Source organism: Oncorhynchus clarkii, chromosome 19 (assembly GCF_045791955.1).
Source record: "Oncorhynchus clarkii lewisi isolate Uvic-CL-2024 chromosome 19, UVic_Ocla_1.0, whole genome shotgun sequence".
In the NCBI taxonomy this organism is placed as follows: domain Eukaryota; kingdom Metazoa; phylum Chordata; class Actinopteri; order Salmoniformes; family Salmonidae; genus Oncorhynchus; species Oncorhynchus clarkii.
Window position 1 is genome coordinate 53,386,532 of NC_092165.1, and position 21,424 is coordinate 53,407,955.

The window sequence follows — 21,424 nt, forward strand, 5'->3', positions numbered from 1 at the left end:
AAACATCATGCTTTGGGGCTGTTTTTCTGCAAAGGGACCAGGACGACTGATCCGTGTAAAGGAAAGAATGAATGGGGCCATGTATCGTGAGATTTTGAGTGAAAACCTCTTTCCATCAGCAAGGGCATTGAAGATGAAACGTGGCTGGGTCTTTCAGCATGACAATGATCCCAAACACACCGCCCGGGCAACGAAGGAGTGGCTTCGTAAGAAGCATTTCAAGGTCCTGGAGTGGCCTAGCCAGTCTCCAGATCTCAACCCCATAGAAAATCTGTGGAGGGAGATTTTCTATGGAAGTCCGTGTTGCCCAGCAACAGCCCCAAAACATCACTGCTCTAGAGGAGATCTGCATGGAGGAATGGGCCAAAATACCAGCAACAGTGTGTGAAAACCTTGTGAAGACTTAGAGAAAACGGTTGACCTCTGTCATTGCCAACAAAGGGTATATAACAAAGTATTGAGATAGACTTTTGTTATTGACCAAATACATATTTTCCAACATAATTTGCAAATAAATTTGTTAAAAATCCTACAATGTGATTTTCAGGATTTTTTTTCTTCTCATTTTTTCTGTCATAGTTGAAGTGTACCTATGATGAAAATTACAGGCCTCTCTCATCTTTTTAAGTGGGAGAACTTGCACAATAAGTATCTGACAAAATATTTTTTTGCCCCACTGTGTGTGTATATATATATATATGTGTAGAACAAAAGTCGTTGGTTCTTTCGATTTAATTGATTGGTTAAAACTTTTAAACGTTTTTTTTTCCATATATAGACTCACCCTGTGTCTTTTAAGAAAATCAAATATATTGTCTGATGCTGTTTGATGAAATAAGACACAAATTACTCAAGAGGGAGCAAGAGATCATGATAACCAGAAGTGTCAAACCTGACCCAACCATCCTCCTGCTAGCTTTCGCAGATTCTGCCATTACTCTCCTGAAGTTGCCGGTAATAGGCTACATGAGGAGTGGGCAACCTTTCTCATGTGGAATGCTAACTTATCTTCCCATTTCTACCGATCTGCGTGCCAGTTATGGTTTTCATATGCACATTTTCATGGAACAGTTTAATTTTTAATAACGTCTTCGTATCTCAATCATTGACATGTGGTTAATCAAAATTCTATCCGAATCTAAATTAAAATGATACTTTTAAGGTTTAACTTCTATTGCCATTGCCGACTATGTAAAAATAATCTACATAAAGCCAACAAATATCCTATCACATTGTTGCAGACAGGCCATGTGTAGCCAAACTTGAAACATTGTATCAACTTGGGTCCGGCCCAAAGCTAGCACTAGTGAACTTGCATTGTATAAAATATTCTTGGTCCTCAAAGTTTCCAGCACCAGTGAGTTTGGGACAGACACAGCTGTAGGCTATTTTGCGCAAGGGATGAGAGCTCATCAGGTAGGCCTATTTTATGATGCTTCCACTGGATCAGAGCGTTACATTTTTCCCTTATATGCTGAGTGGTTATTGAAAGGGAGAGAGCTGGAAAGATTTTTCAAATACATTGAGGAAAGTTTGTCCTCCTCAATGGATGTTTGCGGTTTTGTTTGCTTGCGGTTTGAGGTGAAGAAAACAACATTATTTTGAGAAGCTCCACAGGTCATTCATTAGTGGTTAAGCCAATCAGAAATACTATCAGATCCCCAAATGGGCACATTTATATGCCTACATTTGCACGCAGGCCAGGTATCCTATAGGCCTACTTCTATGCGTAATCAGGTGTGCCTCCTAACTCATAATTGACAGTAGCGCTCCAAACAAAAGAAAATGACTACACTTACAAAACTCGTAAATGGAATGAAATTAACCAAAACTTGTTTCTCAGAAGTGTAGCATAGGTTGTGTGCTCTGCAAACAACGTGTCCACTCTGACAATGACAGCGGTAAAATACTGGAATAATAATATATTGAATGATGGATTAACAGAAATTACCAAAAAACATTGTAGATTAGAAATGTATAGGAATTCAAGCTAAATGTAGGCTAGTTCTGATGATACATGTAATGGCGAATTGATAGACTAATAATCAAGGCAAACAATTCACACAATGAAGTTATGAAACAATGAATGCGCACAAATTGGCGGGAGAGAGCGCATTCCGGAGGGAGACGTGCATTTTAGCCACACTCCATTTCTTGGACTGTGCCATCCACATGGCCTCCGCAATGGATTAGACAGGGTCCTCAATTGATTAATTCACTGAGCGTGAATCAGACAGGTGTCTCGTGTGCCTTAAAATAAACAAATATACATAGTACCAGTCAAAAGTTTGGACACCTACTCATTCAAGGGCTTTTCTTTATTTGTACTATTTTCTACATTGTAGAATAATAGTGAAGACATCTAAACTATGAAATCACACATATGGAATCATGTAGTAGACAAAAAAGGGTTAAACGAATCAAAATATATTTTATATTTGAGGTTCTTCAAAGTAGCCACCCTTTGCCTTGACAGCTTTGCACACTCCTGGCATTCTCTCAACCATCTTCATGATGTAGTCACTTGGAATGTATTTCAATTAACAGGTGTGCCTTGTTAAAAGTTAATTTGTGGCATTTCTTTTACTTAATGTGTTTTGAGCCAATCAGTTGTGTTGTGAGAAGGTAGGGGTGGTATACAGAAGATAGCCCGATTTAGTAAAACACCAAGTCCATATTATGGCAAGAACAGCTCAAATAAGCAACGAGAAACGACAGTCCATCATTACTTTAAGACATGAAGGTCAGTCAATCCGGAAAATGTCAAGATCTTTGAAAGTTTCTTCAAGTGCAGTCTCAAAAACCATCATGATGAAACTGGCTCTCATGAGGAGCGTCACAGGAAAGGAAGACCCAGCGTTACCTCTGCTGCAGAGAATAAGTTAATTAGAGTTACCAGCCTCAGAAATTGCAGCCCAAATAAATGCTTCAGAGTTCAAGTAACAGACACATCTCATCAACTGTTCAGAGGAGACTACATGAATCAGGCCTTTATGGTCGAATTGCTGCAAGGAAACCACTACTAAAGGACACCAATAAGAAGAAGAGACTTGCTTGGGTCAAGAACCACGAGCAATGGATATTAGATTGGAGGAAATCTGTCTGACGATTCCATCCACTGTGTCTTTGTAAGACGCAGAGCAGGTAAATGGATGATCTCCGCATGGGTGGTTCCCACCATGAAGCATGGAGGCGGAGGTGTGATCGCGTGGGGGTGTTTTGCTGGTGATATTGTCAAGAATTTATTTAGAATTCAAAGCACACTTAACCAGCATGGCTACAACAGCATTCTGCAGCGATACGCAATCCCATGTGGGGTGTGCTTAGTGGGACTATCATTTGTTTTTCAACAGGACAATGACCCAACACACCTCCAGGCTGTGTAAGGGCTATTTCACAAAGAAGGAGAGTGATGGAGTGCTGCATCAGATGACCTGGCCTCCACAATCACCCGACCTCAACCCAATTGAGACGGTGTGGGATGTGTTGGACCGCAGAGTGAAGGAAAAGCAGCCAACAAGTGCTCCGCATATGTGGAACTCCTTCAAGATTATTGAAAAATCATTCCAGGTGAAGCTGGTTGAGAGAATGGCAACAGTGTGCAAAGCTTTTATCAAGGCAAAGGGTGGCTACTTTGAAGAACCACTTTTTTTGGTTACTACATGATTTCATGTGTTATTTCATAGTTTTGATGTCTTCACTATTATTCTACAATGAAGAAAATAGTAAAAGTAAAGAAAAAGCCTTGAATGAATAGGAGTCCAAACTTTTGACTGGTACTTGTTATATCGAAGGCTATGTGTTGTATAACATAATTTTGGATTTTTTTGGTCTTAGGTACATAACATTTATTTTAATGTTAGGGCTCATAAAATGTATTTTATTGTAAGGCTAATTTTGCATCAGTATTTAATTTCAAAACTCTAATCAAATCTAGACATTTATATGCTTTAGAATGAGACTTCCATTTTTTGCAGGAAATACCGGATTAACAAGGAGAGAAGAAATGTAGTGTTGGGATGGAACATATTTAAAACACCAGGAAAATATTCAACCCTAGTCCTGTCCTCTCCCATTGGCAAATCCTCATTTTGGAGAGATGTGTAGGTCCTGTCCTTTCCCAATGGAAAATCCCAATTTACAGGATCAGTCATTCATGAAGGGAATAACAAGATAATGGAAAGCAATGCACACACTAGGGTTGCACATACTCACATGGTTGGATGAATTTTGTCATTCATACAATTGTGTTTATAGGCTTCTTGTTTATCTGGAGGAAGTATGGAACATAGCATATTTATTCGATCAGGGATGTACAGAAGGTAGACCTGTCTATAGATGAATAACTTTGTAATACTTTATTAAACTTGTCCTAACCCACAATGGAAAACTCAGTATTTTGTTGTTGGCATACATGTTATAAGGCTTCTATTTCCTGACTCTTCTCTTCATGTAGTGCAGAGCCCACCAGGTAGCTGTGGTTAGCCATGGAGGATGGTAAGCCAGTGTGGGCGCCCCACCCCACCGATGGGTTCCAGCTGGGCATGATTGTGGATATCGGAGCTGACACCCTCGCCATCGAACCACTCAACCAGAAGGGCAAGGTCAGTCAGATTCGGCACAGTTTAGAACACGTGTCAATCCCATTCCATGGACGGCAGAGTGCCTGCTTTTTTCCCCCTCTCTCCTCCCTTGTATTTGATTGATCATTAAAGGTCATTAATTAGTTAGGAACTCGTCTAGGTCATAGTTGGACTCCAATTTAAAGGAAATATCAAAAAGCGACACTCGACTCTGCCCTCCATAGAATGAGTGTCTGTTTTATGTTTTGTATTATAACTTACTCATCACACAACCTTCATGTTGCTCTCTCTCCCCACACACGTTCCAGAGCTATCATTGGGTCAGTAGCTGAATAACATAATATATATTGTAATGCTAACCTCTGAACATTTGGTGCCAGTGTGGGTTAGATTATTGGCTGGCACACTGCAGCCATGAAGGTTCCCCTTTCAGAAAGACTTGAATCAAGACAAAAGATTTAAGTGCCTTTGAACGGGGTATGGTAGTAGGTGACAGGCGCACCAGTTTGAGTGTGTCAAGAGCTGCAACACTGCTGGGTTTTTCATGCTCAACAGTTTCCTGTGTGTTTCAAGAATGGTCAACCACCCACAGGACATCCAGACGACTTGACACAACTGTGGGAAGCATTTCGCGGACAGTGTTTAATTTAAATCAGGACTGGGCTAATCCTACTTAAATTAATTCAGATAAAAAAAAATGGCTTTCTGAGACATTGCTTAACTTCAGATTAATTAGTTCTAGGCTAGAGAGTCCCAGACTAAGGTAAATAGGGACTAACCAGTTAATCTTTTTGAAGCCTGATTAGATTAATGATGTGCACTTGGTGCTGACCTGAGGATGTTTAAAAAAAAAAACAGGAATGGGATGCTAATGCATAAGCATTGTGTGGAATTGGAGCAAGTCACCTAAACCAAACAATGGACAGAGGTAAAAGAAAACATTCAAAGAATTTCAGTGACTTTGAAAAAAGCCTGTTGAAGCAAGTTCTCAAACCACCCAACTATGGAGAACAAACCGCATGATTCATCAACCCCCCCCCAAAAAATCTATAATAATCCCTGGACTACCATTTGTAATTAATTTCAACTCAAATGAAAAAGTAAACAACAGGACACTAGAACAACTGCAGGTGAGATACTCTATTTTTTTGTTGGCCCACTTTTCAAATCAAATCACATTTTATTAGTCACATGCGCCGAATACGACCGGTGTAGACCTTACAGTGAAATGCTTACTTACCAACAATGCAGTTTAAAATAATACAGATAAGAATAAGAAATAAAAGTAACAAGTAGTTTTAAAGAGCCGCAGTAAAATAACAATATCGAGACTATATACAGGGGGGTATCGGTACAGATTCAATGTGGAGACAATATGCAGGGGGGTATCGATACAGATTCAATGTGGAGACTATATACAGGGGGGTATCGGTACAGATTCAATGTGGAGACTATATACAGGGGGGTATCGGTACAGATTCAATGTGGAGACTATATACAGGGGGGTATCGGTACAGATTCAATGTGGAGACAATATGCAGGGGGGTATCGATACAGATTCAATGTGGAGACTATATACAGGGGGGTATCGGTACAGATTCAATGTGGAGACTATATACAGGGGGGTATCGGTACAGATTCAATGTGGAGACTATATACAGGGGGGTATCGGTACAGATTCAATGTGGAGACTATACAGGGAGGGTATCGATACAGATTCAATGTGGAGACTATATACAGGGGGGGTATCGATACAGATTCAATGTGGAGACAATATACAGGGAGGGTATCGATACAGATTCAATGTGGAGACTATATACAGGGGGGTATCGGTACAGATTCAATGTGGAGACTATATACAGGGGGGTATCGGTACAGATTCAATGTGGAGACTATATACAGGGAGGGTATCGATACAGATTCAATGTGGAGACTATATACAGGGGGGTATCGGTACAGATTCAATGTGGAGACTATATACAGGGGGGGTATCGATACAGATTCAATGTGGAGACTATATACAGGGGGGTATCGGTACAGATTCAATGTGGAGACTATATACAGGGAGGGTATCGATACAGATTCAATGTGGAGACTATATACAGGGGGGTATCGGTACAGATTCAATGTGGAGACAATATACAGCGGGGTATCGGTACAGATTCAATGTGGAGACTATATACAGGGGGGTATCGGTACAGATTCAATGTGGAGACTATATACAGGGAGGGTATCGATACAGATTCAATGTGGAGACTATATACAGGGGGGTATCGGTACAGATTCAATGTGGAGACTATATACAGGGGGGTATCGGTACAGATTCAATGTGGAGACTATACAGGGAGGGTATCGATACAGATTCAATGTGGAGACTATATACAGGGGGGTATCGGTACAGATTCAATGTGGAGACTATATACAGGGGGGGTATCGATACAGATTCAATGTGGAGACAATATACAGGGGGGGTATCGATACAGATTCAATGTGGAGACAATATACAGGGAGGGTATCGGTACAGATTCAATGTGGAGACTATATACAGGGGGGTATCGGTACAGATTCAATGTGGAGACTATATACAGGGAGGGTATCGATACAGATTCAATGTGGAGACTATATACAGGGGGGTATCGGTACAGATTCAATGTGGAGACTATATACAGGGGGGGTATCGATACAGATTCAATGTGGAGACAATATACAGGGAGGGTATCGATACAGATTCAATGTGGAGACTATATACAGGGGGGGTATCGATACAGATTCAATGTGGAGACTATATACAGGGGGGGTATCGATACAGATTCAATGTGGAGACTATATACAGGGGGGTATCGGTACAGATTCAATGTGGAGACAATATGCAGGGGGGTATCGATACAGATTCAATGTGGAGACTATATACAGGGGGGTATCGGTACAGATTCAATGTGGAGACTATATACAGGGGGGGTATCGATACAGATTCAATGTGGAGACTATATACAGGGGGGGTATCGATACAGATTCAATGTGGAGACTATATACAGGGGGGTATCGGTACAGATTCAATGTGGAGACAATATGCAGGGGGGTATCGATACAGATTCAATGTGGAGACTATATACAGGGGGGTATCGGTACAGATTCAATGTGGAGACTATATACAGGGGGGTATCGGTACAGATTCAATGTGGAGACTATATACAGGGGGGTATCGGTACAGATTCAATGTGGAGACTATATACAGGGAGGGTATCGATACAGATTCAATGTGGAGACTATATACAGGGGGGTATCGGTACAGATTCAATGTGGAGACTATATACAGGGGGGGTATCGATACAGATTCAATGTGGAGACAATATACAGGGAGGGTATCGATACAGATTCAATGTGGAGACTATATACAGGGGGGTATCGGTACAGATTCAATGTGGAGACTATATACAGGGGGGGTATCGATACAGATTCAATGTGGAGACTATATACAGGGGGGGTATCGATACAGATTCAATGTGGAGACTATATACAGGGGGGTATCGGTACAGATTCAATGTGGAGACAATATGCAGGGGGGTATCGATACAGATTCAATGTGGAGACTATATACAGGGGGGTATCGGTACAGATTCAATGTGGAGACTATATACAGGGGGGTATCGGTACAGATTCAATGTGGAGACTATATACAGGGAGGGTATCGATACAGATTCAATGTGGAGACTATATACAGGGGGGTATCGGTACAGATTCAATGTGGAGACAATATACAGGGAGGGTATCGATACAGATTCAATGTGGAGACTATATACAGGGGGGTATCGGTACAGATTCAATGTGGAGACAATATACAGGAAGGGTATCGATACAGATTCAATGTGGAGACTATATACAAGGGGGTATCGGTACAGATTCAATGTGGAGACAATATACAGGGGGGTATCGGTACAGATTCAATGTGGAGACAATATACAGGGGGGTATCGGTACAGATTCAATGTTGAGACAATATGCAGGGGGGTATCGATACAGATTCAATGTGGAGACTATATCCAGGGGGGTATCGGTACAGATTCAATGTGGAGACTATATACAGGGGGGTATCGGTACAGATTCAATGTGGAGACTATATACAGGGGGGTATCGGTACAGATTCAATGTGGAGACTATATACAGGGAGGGTATCGATACAGATTCAATGTGGAGACTATATACAGGGGGGTATCGGTACAGATTCAATGTGGAGACTATATACAGGGGGGGTATCGATACAGATTCAATGTGGAGACAATATACAGGGAGGGTATCGATACAGATTCAATGTGGAGACTATATACAGGGGGGTATCGGTACAGATTCAATGTGGAGACAATATACAGGAAGGGTATCGATACAGATTCAATGTGGAGACTATATACAAGGGGGTATCGGTACAGATTCAATGTGGAGACAATATACAGGGGGGTATCGGTACAGATTCAATGTGGAGACAATATACAGGGGGGTATCGGTACAGATTCAATGTTGAGACAATATACACTGGGTATCGGTACAGATTCAATGTGGAGACAATATACAGGGGGGTATCGGTACAGATTCAATGTGGAGACAATATACAGGGGGGTATCGGTACAGATTCAATGTGGAGACAATATACAGGGGGGTATCGGTACAGATTAAATGTGGAGACTATATACAGGGGGGTATCGGTACAGATTCAATGTGGAGTCTATATACAGGGGGGTATCGGTACAGATTCATTGTGCGGCGGCACCGCTTAGTTGAGGTAATATGTACATGTAGGTGTAGGAGTTATTAAAGTGACTATGCATAGATGATAACAACAGAGATTGGCAGTGGTGTAAAGGGGTGGGGGGGGATGCAAATAGTCTGGGTAGCCATTTGATTAGATGTTCAGGAGTCTTATGGCTTGGGGTAGAAACTGTTTAGTAGCCTCTTGGACCTAGACTTGGCTCTCCGGTACCGCTTCCTGTGTGGTAGCAGAGAGAACAGTCGATGACTAGGGTGGCTGGATTCTGACAATTTTTAGGACCTTCCTTTGACACCGCCTGGTGTAGAGGTCCTGGATGGCAGGAAGCTTGGCCCCAGTGATGTACTGGGCCGTTCGCACTACCCTCTGTAGTGTCTTGCGGTCGGAGGCCGAGCAGTTGTCATACCAGGCAGTGATGCAACCAGTCAGGATGCTCTTGATGGTGCAGCTGTAGAACTTTTTGAGGATCTGAGGACCCATGTCAAATCTTCAGTCCCCTGAGGGGGAATAGGTTTTTGTCGTGCCCTCTTCACGACTGTCTTGGTGTGCTTGGACAATGTTAGTTTGTTGGTGATGTGGACACCAAGGAACTTGAAGCTCTCAACCTGCTCCACTACAGCCCCGTCGATGAGAATGGGGGTGTGCTCGGTCCTCTTTTACAAATCAGTCACTTTGAAATGTTAGTTTTCTTGTGTAACACAACACAGTGGGGCCTAAATGTATTCGTGTGACAGAAATATAACACAAACAATATCATACGTAATTACTAGTATTATTCCTATATTGTCTTTTTAATTTCTTGTGGAAAAACATACAAATTTACTTAAAGAAGACAAATGCTGTTGCTCGTAGGGAGTGTTTCAAGACTGGTGGCTGTCCCACAGTAAGACCAGAGACAGATGAGCTGGGGTACTTGTTGACCGGGATCATTGATAGCCAGCAACCCCTGGAAGGTATCCCCGATGATGTTCAGATGGGGGACACATTCATTCAACATGTGCCATCTCAGGACTGCAGGGAATATGTAATGTTGTCAGTCATCTCTTGCATTCCCATAATAAAAAGTATCTTATGAACTCAACTCTTGAAGAAATAATGTTCTCTAATGCAGCCATGTAATCATTTTCTAGAGATAGATCACCATAGCTTTGTCTTAAACAGCCAACTTTCCGGGACATAGACATGTCTTATATGGGCAGAAAGCTTAAATTCTTGTTATTCTAACTGCAGTGTCCAATTAACAGTAGCTATTACAGTGACACAATAGCATGCTATTATTTGAGGAGAGTGCACAACAACAACACACTTCTGGTTTTATACGTTCACCTCTGAAGGTAAATAATGTACTTACATTCAGTGATCTTGCTCTGATTTGTCATCCTGAGGGTCCCAGAGATAAAATGTAGTACAGGTTTGTTTGATAAACATTTATTTTATGTGCAAAGGTAGGAACTGTTTGAACCAGTTTGAACCCCTGCTGTCTCTGGCTCCACACTCACCCCTCCGGCCATCTAGATGTGTGAAAGTTAATATATAAGCTAATGATTACATTCCTGGGAGTGTGTAAATGTACATTTTTTATTACCAAAGCATTTTTGTATGGTCTCTATTTTTGGACTTGAACATGTATCAATTGCCCAATTTGGCACATTTAGGCCAATTCCTGGCAGACTTCATACAAAATATTGTGCAGTAATGTAATTCTTTACTGGATCAGTCTGAAACTAATCTAAATTACACCTACAGTATAGTCCTCTCTGAATGTATGGCCTTTCTCTTGCATTTCAAAGATGGAACAATAAAAATAAACATGTTTTTTTGTTCTTATTATCTTTTACCAGATCTAATGTGTTATTCATCTACATTAATTTCACATTTCCACAAACTTAACTTCCACAAGCTTGATCTATCTTTGTTGTGAGAAGTGCAGCATAGCAAAAGCATCTCTGCAGGTTTGTCCATTGCTGTCATTGTCTGCCTCAACCATGGGAACATCTGGGTCATCCTCTTCAATGCGAGGATCTGGTCATCCATGCTGTTTGAGGTAATTGTCAAGCACTGCTGTTGCAATTATGACAATACAGCAGCATCTTGGTTGAAAGAGCAATGTGTTTCTGAGACTCTGGAAATGACTCTACTATAAATTTTTTGCAGATAGGAGCATGGTTGTACTGTTTTTGCTCATGTCCTATTGCATAAAGATGGGGGGGTAAACATGAAGTTGGTCTGTGCATACCCCTAGTCACCAAGTATGATTCCGCTATTGTCCTCCTTCAAGCTGAGCATTCAAAGAGGAGTTTTGGAAATCCTAAAGTCACGAGTTGCACTCGTCCAACGTGCAATAGTGTTGGAGAACTACAAATGTATTTTATCCTAAACAATTCTGTAGTTTGCTCATGTCTATAACTGCCCTTCTGTCTGGCCTTGGTGGTGCTTTTTGATCTTCATTGAAATAGTCCAGGTAATCCATTCTCCTCCATTGCCAAGGTCAACCTGACGGCCAACATCCATTAATCTGAAGTTAAGCCTGCCTCTGGCCAGGTTTAATTTAAGCCTTCACTTAGATCTAGATTAACTCTAATTGTCCTTCTGGAAATCAGACTTTTTAAATCTAGACTAGGGCAAGTCTGAGACTATTTTAAACCATGTCTGAGAAATGCAATTTCAGATAATCCAGTTTAAAATTTGAATTTCGTCAAGGATCCTGCTTAATCTGTGTCCGCAAAACAGCCCCTCAGTGTATATCTCCATGTTTTCTCTAAATAAGCTTTGTTTGTTTCTTTACTGATTTCAATGAACTGTTGTCTATTGTCCTTGTCTGCCATTGAACTATGATAAAGTCATTGTTGGGTGATTTTAATATACATGTTGACAAAGAGACTGACACCAAAGCCCATGAATGTATGAATCTTTTGAGCTCTTTGGACTTTATCCAACATGTTACTAAGCCCACCCATAACTGGCCATACTGGACCTGGTTATTACCATGGGGCTTTAGACATTCTCTATTGTTGATGTTGCTTTATCTGATCACCGCTCTGTATTTTTTTTTTTACAACCATGTTGCCCATAGCACAGGGTAGAACTGAAAGCATTAACACTATCTTACCTCTGAAGTTGCTACAGATTTTGAGTGCATCAACTAGAGGTCGACCGATTTATGATTTTGGAGGACCAAAAAAAGCCGATACCGATTAATCGGGACGATTTAAAAAATACATATATGTATTTGTAATAATGACAATTACAACACTCTGCGTGCAATGAACGCAAGAGAAGTGACACATTTTCACCTGGTTAATTTTGCCTGCTAACCTGGATTTCTTTTAGCTAAATATGCAGGTTTAAAAATATATACTTCTGTGTATTGATTTTAGGAAAGGCATTGATGTTTATGGTTAGGTACACGTTGGAGCAACGACAGTCCTTTTTCGCGAATGCGCACCGCATCGATTATATGCAACGCAGGACACGCTAGATAACTCATAACACATGGTTGATGATATTACTAGTTTAACTAGTGATTATGTTTGATTGTTTTTTATAAGATACATTTAATGCTAGCCAGCAACTTACCTTGGCTTCTTACTGCATTCGCGTTACAGGCAGGCTACTCGTGAGGCAGGTGGTTAGAGCGTTGGACTAGTTAACTGTAAGGTTGCAAGATTGAATCCCCGAGCTGACAAGGTAAAAATCTGTCCCCTGAACAAGGCAGTTAACCCACTGTACCTAGGCCGTCATTGAAAATAAGAATGTGTTCTTAACTTCTTATGGTATAGGGGACGGTTGCGTCCCACTTGGGCAAAAAACAGGGAAAATGCTACTTCTCTGATAGAGTTCAGTGTGTCAAATCGGAGGGCCTGTTGTCCGGACCTCTGGCAGTCTTTATGGTGGTGCCACAGGGTTCAATTCTCGGGCCGGCTCTCTTCTCTGTATACATCAAGGATGTCGCTCTTGCTGTTGGTGATTCTCTGATCCACCTTTACACAGACGACACCATTCTGTATACTTCTGGCCCTTCTTTGGACACTGTGTTAACTAACCTCCAGACGAGCTTCAACTGCTCTCAGCCTCCAACTGCTCTTACATGCAAGTATGTCACGCCCTGGCCATAGAGAGGCTTTTATTCTCTATTTTGGTTAGGCCAGGGTGTGACTAGGGTGGGCATTCTAGTTTCTTTATTTCTATGTTTTCTATTTTTTTTTTTTTGAGTGTGGTTCCCAATCAGAGGCAGCTGTTTATCGTTGTCTCTGATTGGGGATCACATATAAGTTGTCATTCTCCTTTTGGTGTTTGTGGGATCTTGTTTTTTGTTAGCTCTGTGAAGCCTGCAGAACGTGACGTTCGTTATTCTTTTTAAAGAATCATGAACACTTACCACGCTGCACCTTGGTCTCCTTCCAAAGATAAACGTTACAAAGTAAAACTAAATGCATGCGCTTCAACCGATCGCTGCCCGCACCAGCCCGCCTGTCCAGCATCACTACTCCACTACTTGTGGACAAACTCCACTACTCCACTACTTGTGGACAAATACCTAGGCCGCCTTTCCTTCCAGTTCTCTGCTGCCAATGACTGGAACGAACTGCAAAAATCACTGAAGCTGGAGACTCATATCTCCCTCACTAGCTTTAAGCACCAGCTGTCAGAGCAGCTCACAGATCACTGCACCTGTACATAGCCCATCTGTAAATAGCCCATCCAACTACCTCATCCCCATACTGCATTTATTTATTTATCTTGCTCCTTTGCACCCCAGTATCTCTACTTGCACATTCATCTTCTGCACATCTACCATTCCAGTGTTTAATTCCAATATTGTAATTACTTCACCACCATGGCCTATTTATTGACTTACCTCCCTTATCTCACCTCATTTGCACACACTGTGTATAGACTTTTTCTTCTGTATTATTGACTGTATGTTTGTTTATTCCATGTGTAACTCTGTATGTGTCAAACTGCTTTGCTTTATCTTGGCCAGGTCGCAGTTGTAAATGAGAACTTGTTCTCAACTAGCCTACCTGGTTAAATAAAGGTGAAATAAAATAAATATTGGTCAACTACCAAACATACAGAATGATGCAGCATGGGTACTGACCAAGACCAGACAGAGCACGCATTACATTGGTTTTAAGGTCTCTGCATTGACTTGACTGCCTGTGAGTTTTTAACTTAATTTCAAGATACTTCTATTGGTTTTTAAATCAATCACTGATTGTGCACCCCAATATATGTCAGACATGCTTTTAAGTTGTGGACCCAGTAGGTCCCTCAGGTCCTCTGGCACAGGCCTTTTAACTATATCGCCCAGCCCTAACCTGAATTACAGAGATGTATAAACCGATAATATGTCAAACGTAAGCAATATGAGAGCATGTAAAACAGCCCTGCGTTGTACCAGTGTCACTAACATAGGCAATCAATAAGTCATGTGAGCAGCAGCAGCAGGTGTGGTGATTGTGTTACTGGGAGGGAAAGATCATTAGAGGAAAAGGAGCCACCTGTTGCACTACACCTTAGGTCACTCCCCAGTGCATTGCTTTCACTGAATGAGCCTGATATTCACAACAACAAAAGCCTGTATGGTGTATAGCAAGCTAACAGCAGAGTAGTTAGTTAACTCTTAGTGCCCTCCCTGGTTACAGTTATCCTTAACCTGTTACAGGCTAAGCCCTGTCTGTGGGAGGGGGGGTTCTACTAAGCTATATGGAATTTTTTTAAGGTCATACCAAGACCCCTTGAAATGTGTGTGTATGTGTATATATATCTCTATAGATATATATACTATCTATTTAATAAATGTTGATTTGGCCTTACTGCTATTAGCCCATCCAAACGCATTGAATAACAGATTCACTACATGGAACAACAGGTTAAAAAATAATCTAAAGGAAGTTTGTTCTGAACTGTATGGCTTGTATCTGAGAGATATCAGGAATGTATTCATTTTGTACATGTTAAATACATTTTTGACACTAAACAGTCTCCATAATATGTATACTTCCATAAAAAATGTTCAGCTGGTACTAGGGGACCTTCAGACGAGTCTTTTGAGGCCTGTGGGCGTCCTAGAGAAAAATAACTGATATGTTCGTGAGAGTCTCACCTTTCCACAGAGGAATTAGTGTGTAGCCCAAACTGTTTGGATGCTACAGACAGAAGTTGGCAGATCGGCTGTACCGACTTCAGATGAGCCCCAGAGATGTTTGTGGGGGTCGTAGAGCAAATCGTGTTTGTGAGAGTCTCACCCTTCCATAAAGGGGTTATAATACCTTGTAGGCCAAACCGTTTGAACGCTACAGACAATTTTGTGAGAATACTGCTTTTGGGGATGTCTCATTGTCTGACAAACACCGCTCTATTTCTGTCACCTTCCACCACAGATATCTCCAGTTTAACTGACAGATTTGTAAGGAATGTTTTTTTTCCCGTTTTTTTTCCCAGCTATATATATATATTTTTTTTACCAGAAACCGCTATGAGCTGGTTAACAGCAAAACAGGCCCTGGACCAGTCACTAAGGGATACAGGGGCTCATTGAGTGTAAAGCCACAGCTCATTAAAGCCACAGCTCTGCCCAGCATAATTCTCTGTCAGAGCAGTATCCTGGCTATGTCTTGTTAGCGGGAAGTTTTGTACCCATTTTTGTTTGGGCTGGCAGCTAGGTGCTGTGGCTCAAAAAGCTAAAGCTTATTTTCACGTACATGCTGTTTGTGCCAGTGGGACACACACACACACACTCGTAGCACTACATAAAATGTACTGGGCAGGAGGGTGTGTTTAGGCCTGTCACGATGTGTGTAGGGTGTTGTAAATAATGTTCTGTTCTCACAGTAACAGTACAGAGCCGTATCTAAACTCATAGCACTGGCCAGACACACACACACAGCTCATATCCTGTTTCCCTCCCACCAAATTATTTATCAGCCTGCCATGTCCCTCCCATTGTTTCTCTCACAAGCAACTTGTTCCTTTCAATGTTTTGCCATTACCTCAGACTGTATAGTAGCCTACTGCGAGAATATCAGAGACTTAATTGATGAACTTGACAACAAACACTCAAACGTTGATTTTTGTTACTATGTTAATGCATTGCTAATGACCAGGTTGAAGTAGAACATTTTCAGTAGGCCCTTATGAGACATGAAATGGACTGGCTATTCAAATACACGACAATTGGTGCAAGACTTCTCATGAGAATGTTTAGATGTTAATGTTAGTATAACAGAAGTGCTTTTGATGTTGCAGACCTTTCTGGCTCCTATGAACCAAGTGTTCCCTGCTGAGGAAGACGTCAACAAACATATGGAGGACAACTGTAAGTTCATAGTCACAATTTACACGGAACCCAAACCGGCTGCACGCGTGCGCCATTGTGCTCCATCGTGCTCCATCGTGCATACATTTATTTTGTCCCCCCAAACCAAACGTGATCACGACACGCAGGTGAAAATATCAAAACAAACTCTGAACCAATTACATTAATTGGGGGACAGGTCGAAAAGCATTAAACATTTATGGTAATTTAGCTAGCTAGCTTTCACTTGCTAGCTAATTTGTCCTATTTAGCTAGTTTGCTGTTGCTAGCTTATTTGTCCTGGGATATAAACTTTGAGTTGTTATTTTACCTGAAATGCACAAGGTCCTGTACGCCGCCAATTAATCCACACAAAACGGTCAACCGAATCATTTCTAGTCATCTTTCCTTCTCCTAGGCGTTTTCTTCTCTTGACTTTATATTGCGATTGGCAAGTTTCATAAATTAGGTGCATTATCGCCACTGACCCCGTTCATTTTTCAGTCACCCACATGGGTATAACCAATGAGGAGATGGCACGTGGGTACCTGCTTCTATAAACAATGAGAAGATGGGAGAAGCAGGACTTGCAACGCAATCTGTGTCACAAATAGAAGTGACTTCTATTTTAGCCCTTGGCAACGCAGACGCTCGTTGGCGCACGTGAGCAGTGTGGGTGCAATAATTGAATAATATATATTTCAAAATGTATTTTGTACTCAGCCTGTTAGCCTAGTGGTTAAGGCCATTGGGTCGGTAACTCAAAGGTTGCTGGTTCAAATCCCTGAGCCGACTAGGTGAAAAATGTATCAAGGGCACATTGCTCCTGTAATTGCTCCTGTAAGTTGCTTTGGATAAGCGCGTCAGCTAAATTACTAAAATGTAAACAACTTTCCTTTATCCTCAAGTTGATATGGACTTAAGGTTTGTGTATGTAACTTTTTAAAGGATGCTTCCTCACGAGAGACTTTTGTTTTTCTTTCAGGTTCTCTTATGTACCTGAATGAAGGCACGCTCTTAAACAACGTCCGAGTGCGGTATAGTAAAGACAAGATCTATGTAAGACATTCCAAATCAATGGTACATTAATCCTAGGCCTTGAAGATGAACCTCTCTCTTCCTGTAAAAGAGACATCTGGTGGTCATAGGCCTAGTTTCTCATCAAGTTGTGAAAATGTCGGTGGTTCTCAACTAGAGGAACTAAGACCCCTGGGATACTTGGCCTATCCACAAGGGGTACTTGAGAAGACTCATGAGACCATAGATTGGTAAAATTCATGAGGGTGTACTGCAGGAAAAGCAACATGTACTTGGTGGTACAGTAACTGAAAAAGGTGAAGAACCACTGCTCTATCTAATGTGATTATTTTTTTTGTAACAACACAGACATACGTCGCCAACATCTTGATTGCTGTGAACCCTTACTATGACATCCCCAAACTGTACGTTCCAGAGACCATCAAGTCTTATCGTGGCCGTTCCCTGGGCACTCTACCACCTCACGTCTACGCAATCGGTGAGCGCACATATCTATTATTACAACAATGGCTGCTATACTGCCTGGTTTCTGGACATAAATATAGTCTGTTTAAAGCAATGGCTATATTTGAGTTACATTTCAATTAAGGCTAGGTGTTGTCAAAGCATCATATCCGTTACATGATTGATGATTTTTCAGCGGACAAGGCCTACCGGGACATGAGAGTCCTGAAGATGAGCCAGTCTATCGTAGTGTCTGGAGAATCTGGGGCCGGGAAGACAGAAAACACTAAGTTTGTCCTCAGGTTTGGGCTAAAGGACCACTATGATTGTGTTAGTTATTACAGAAAACCATACTAATCTTAAAGGTAGACTCAACAAGATTACATTGCATGCACAAAGTAAACACTGGGGAAATTTCCACAACAACTTAGAACGCTTAAGCTCAAGGCTAAACTTCCGCCAATGTTTTGGTCATGTATAGGGCTGTGACGGTCATGAAACTTTGTCAGCTGGTAACTGTCATGCAAATGACTGCCGGGCTCACGGTAATTGACCGCTAATTAACATAAACATGTTAAGCATCTCCAGGCCTCCACTCATACAAGCAGCAGATGCGTGCCTTTGGAACATCTACATTTAAAAATAGACTAATAAATCAATTTAACACACACTTTCACAATATATCCAATATCTAGTTCATTTAGCAGACAAGATATGCTTATAAATCCATTAACTTGTTCATCAGCTGACAATATATCCTTAAATCTATTATGTAGTTCATTTAGCAGACAAGATATGCTTATAAATCCTGTGTCATTTATTTTATATTATGATTTTGTAGTAAGAAGAATATAACTTACTTACTGACTTTATTGTCCCCATGGGGAAATTTTGTTGCAGTGTCATGTACACATTTAAAGTGGCGTTTAACCAGTTGCGGCGAGCAAACCCGGATCCGGGATCCTATTTATAGACCTAAGCTCATTACCATAACGCAACGTTAACTATTCATGAAAATCGCAAATGAAATGAAATAAATATGCTAGCTCTCAAGCTTAGCCTTTTGTTAACAACACTGTCATCTCAGATTTTCAAAATATGCTTTTCAACCATAGCAAAACAGGCATTTGTGTAAGAGTATTGATACCTAGCGTAGCATTTAGCGTAGCATTCAGCATGCAACATTTTCACAAAAACAAGAAAAGCCTTCAAATAAAATAATTTACCTTTGAAGAACTTCAGATGTTTTCAATGAGGACACTCTCAGTTAGATAGCAAATGTTCAGTTTTTCCAAAAAGATTCTTTGTGTATTAGAAATCGCTCCGTTTTGTAAATCACGTTTGGCTACCAAAAAAACCTGTATCCAGGAGTGTATTTATCCCTGCAAGCTCATTAGCATAACGCAACGTTAACTATTCATGAAAATCGCAAATGAAATGAAATAAATATGCTAGCTCTCAAGCTTAGCCTTTTGTTAACAACACTGTCATCTCAGATTTTCAAAATATGCTTCTCAACCATAGGAAAACAATCATTTGTGTAACAGTAGCTAGCGTAGCATTTAGCATTAGCGTTAGCAATTAGCAGGCAACATTTTCACAAAAACCAGAAAAGCATTCAAATAAAATAATTTACCTTTGAAGAACTTCAGATGTTTTCAATGAGGAGACTATGTTAGATTGCAAATGTTCAGTTTTTCCTGAAAGATTATTTGTTTAGGAGAAATCGCTCCGTTTGGTGCGTCACGTTTGGCTACCAAAAAAAAACGAAAATCCAGTCATCAATTTGCCAAACTTTTTTCCAAATTAACTCCATAATATCGACTGAAACATGGCAAACGTTGTTTAGAACCAATCCTCAAGGTGTTTTTCACATATCTCTTCGATGATATCTCCTTCGTGGAAGTGTGCTTTCTGTTCTGAATCCCAGGAGAAAATGACCGCAACTGGAGATTACGCACCAATTTAGACAAAGGACACCGGGCGTACCCCTGGAAAATGTAGTCTCTTATGGCCAATCTTCCAATGATATGCCTACAAATACGTCACAATGCTGCAGACATCTTGAAGAAACGACAGAAAGCGCAGGCTCGTTCCTGCTGCATTCACAGCATATAAGCAGACATTTGAAAACAGAGCTTCAGAGATTCTGCTCATTTCCTGTTTGAAGTTTCATCTTGGTTTCGCCTGTAGAATGAGTTCTGTGGCACTCACAGATAATATCTTTGCAGTTTTGGAAACGTTAGACTGTCAATTATATGCATAGTCGAGCATCTTTTCGTGACAAAATATTGCGCTTAAAACGGGCACGTTTTTTTATCCAATAATGAAATAGCGCCCCTATAGACTCAACAGGTTAAATACAAAACAAGATTGACAATACAACTTTCGTAACAGTTACGTACCAAAAAATAATAATAAGAAGAAATAAAATATTTAAAAAAAGAAAAGACTAGCCTGCTGGCCTTACAGGGTCAATGGGAACATTCGCCCGAGCTATTTAGGAGGGATATCACGCCTGGCAGAAACTATTGTCTCGTTCTGTTTTTCCTGCTGAGGGGTGCCCTATACCTGCGCCCAGAGGGGAGTAATTGAAAGTCCAGGTACAGCGGATGGCTTGGGTCTAAAATTATTTTGTGAGCCTTACGGAGGGCCCTGACCTTAAAGATCTCATCCAGGCCTGTCTGTTTGACTCCAAGTACCTTGCTTGCTGTGGTAATAATCCTTCTCAGCATGTTTTTCTGGCTGACAGTGGCATTGCCAAACCAACAAACAATACAAAAAGTTACAAATAATTGATCTTAGCTGAATGAAATAGAATGGATATTTTTCCTATTCCCCAGCGAGTGAAGTGGCTATTTGAAATAGGTCCTATATGCTAGATTGGGTTATTTGGAAACGTTAGTTGTGAATTATACAAACCTTGGGCTGCATGAATCAACTATATTTATGATTTGAAAAAGTTGCAAAAAAGCTTGTGCTTTGTTCCTGGCCTCAGGCTTAATACGCTGTTCTCTCAAATTTCTCAATTTAATCTTATATTAGTAAAGGCATGAAATTTGATTTAGAATGTCCCATTATCAAATTGGCAGAAACAGTGGCAGGGGGAAAAATACATGTCGTCCATATGCACTTGAATAGTGAATGGAGGCTGCGCCTTCCCGGTTCCTTTTTCAATCATGCCGTGTATGCTACTCTGGTTTTACAGTGGAGCAATGTGCTTAATTTTAGTAGCTAAGAAATGCATATAGTAGCAGTAGAAAGCTCCTCTTTTTAGTGGCAACCATCAAAATTCTACTTT

General features: G+C 40.9%; 1 protein-coding gene across 3 annotated transcripts in view; it reads left to right on the forward strand.

Moving 5' to 3' along the window:
* LOC139375370 (unconventional myosin-VI-like) overlaps positions 1–21,424 on the forward strand; it is a 106,538-nt gene that overhangs the window by 16,603 nt on the left and 68,511 nt on the right. For 2 of the 3 annotated variants that reach the window (XM_071117092.1, XM_071117091.1), the window contains exons 2-6: positions 4,457–4,604; positions 16,593–16,662; positions 17,627–17,700; positions 18,028–18,157; positions 18,320–18,425. In XM_071117092.1, the coding sequence (XP_070973193.1) occupies positions 4,488–4,604; positions 16,593–16,662; positions 17,627–17,700; positions 18,028–18,157; positions 18,320–18,425 (497 nt within the window). In that variant the 5' untranslated portion in view covers positions 4,457–4,487. The remainder of the gene's footprint in view (positions 1–4,456; positions 4,605–16,592; positions 16,663–17,626; positions 17,701–18,027; positions 18,158–18,319; positions 18,426–21,424) is intronic. The other variant, XM_071117093.1, reaches the window with a different exon arrangement.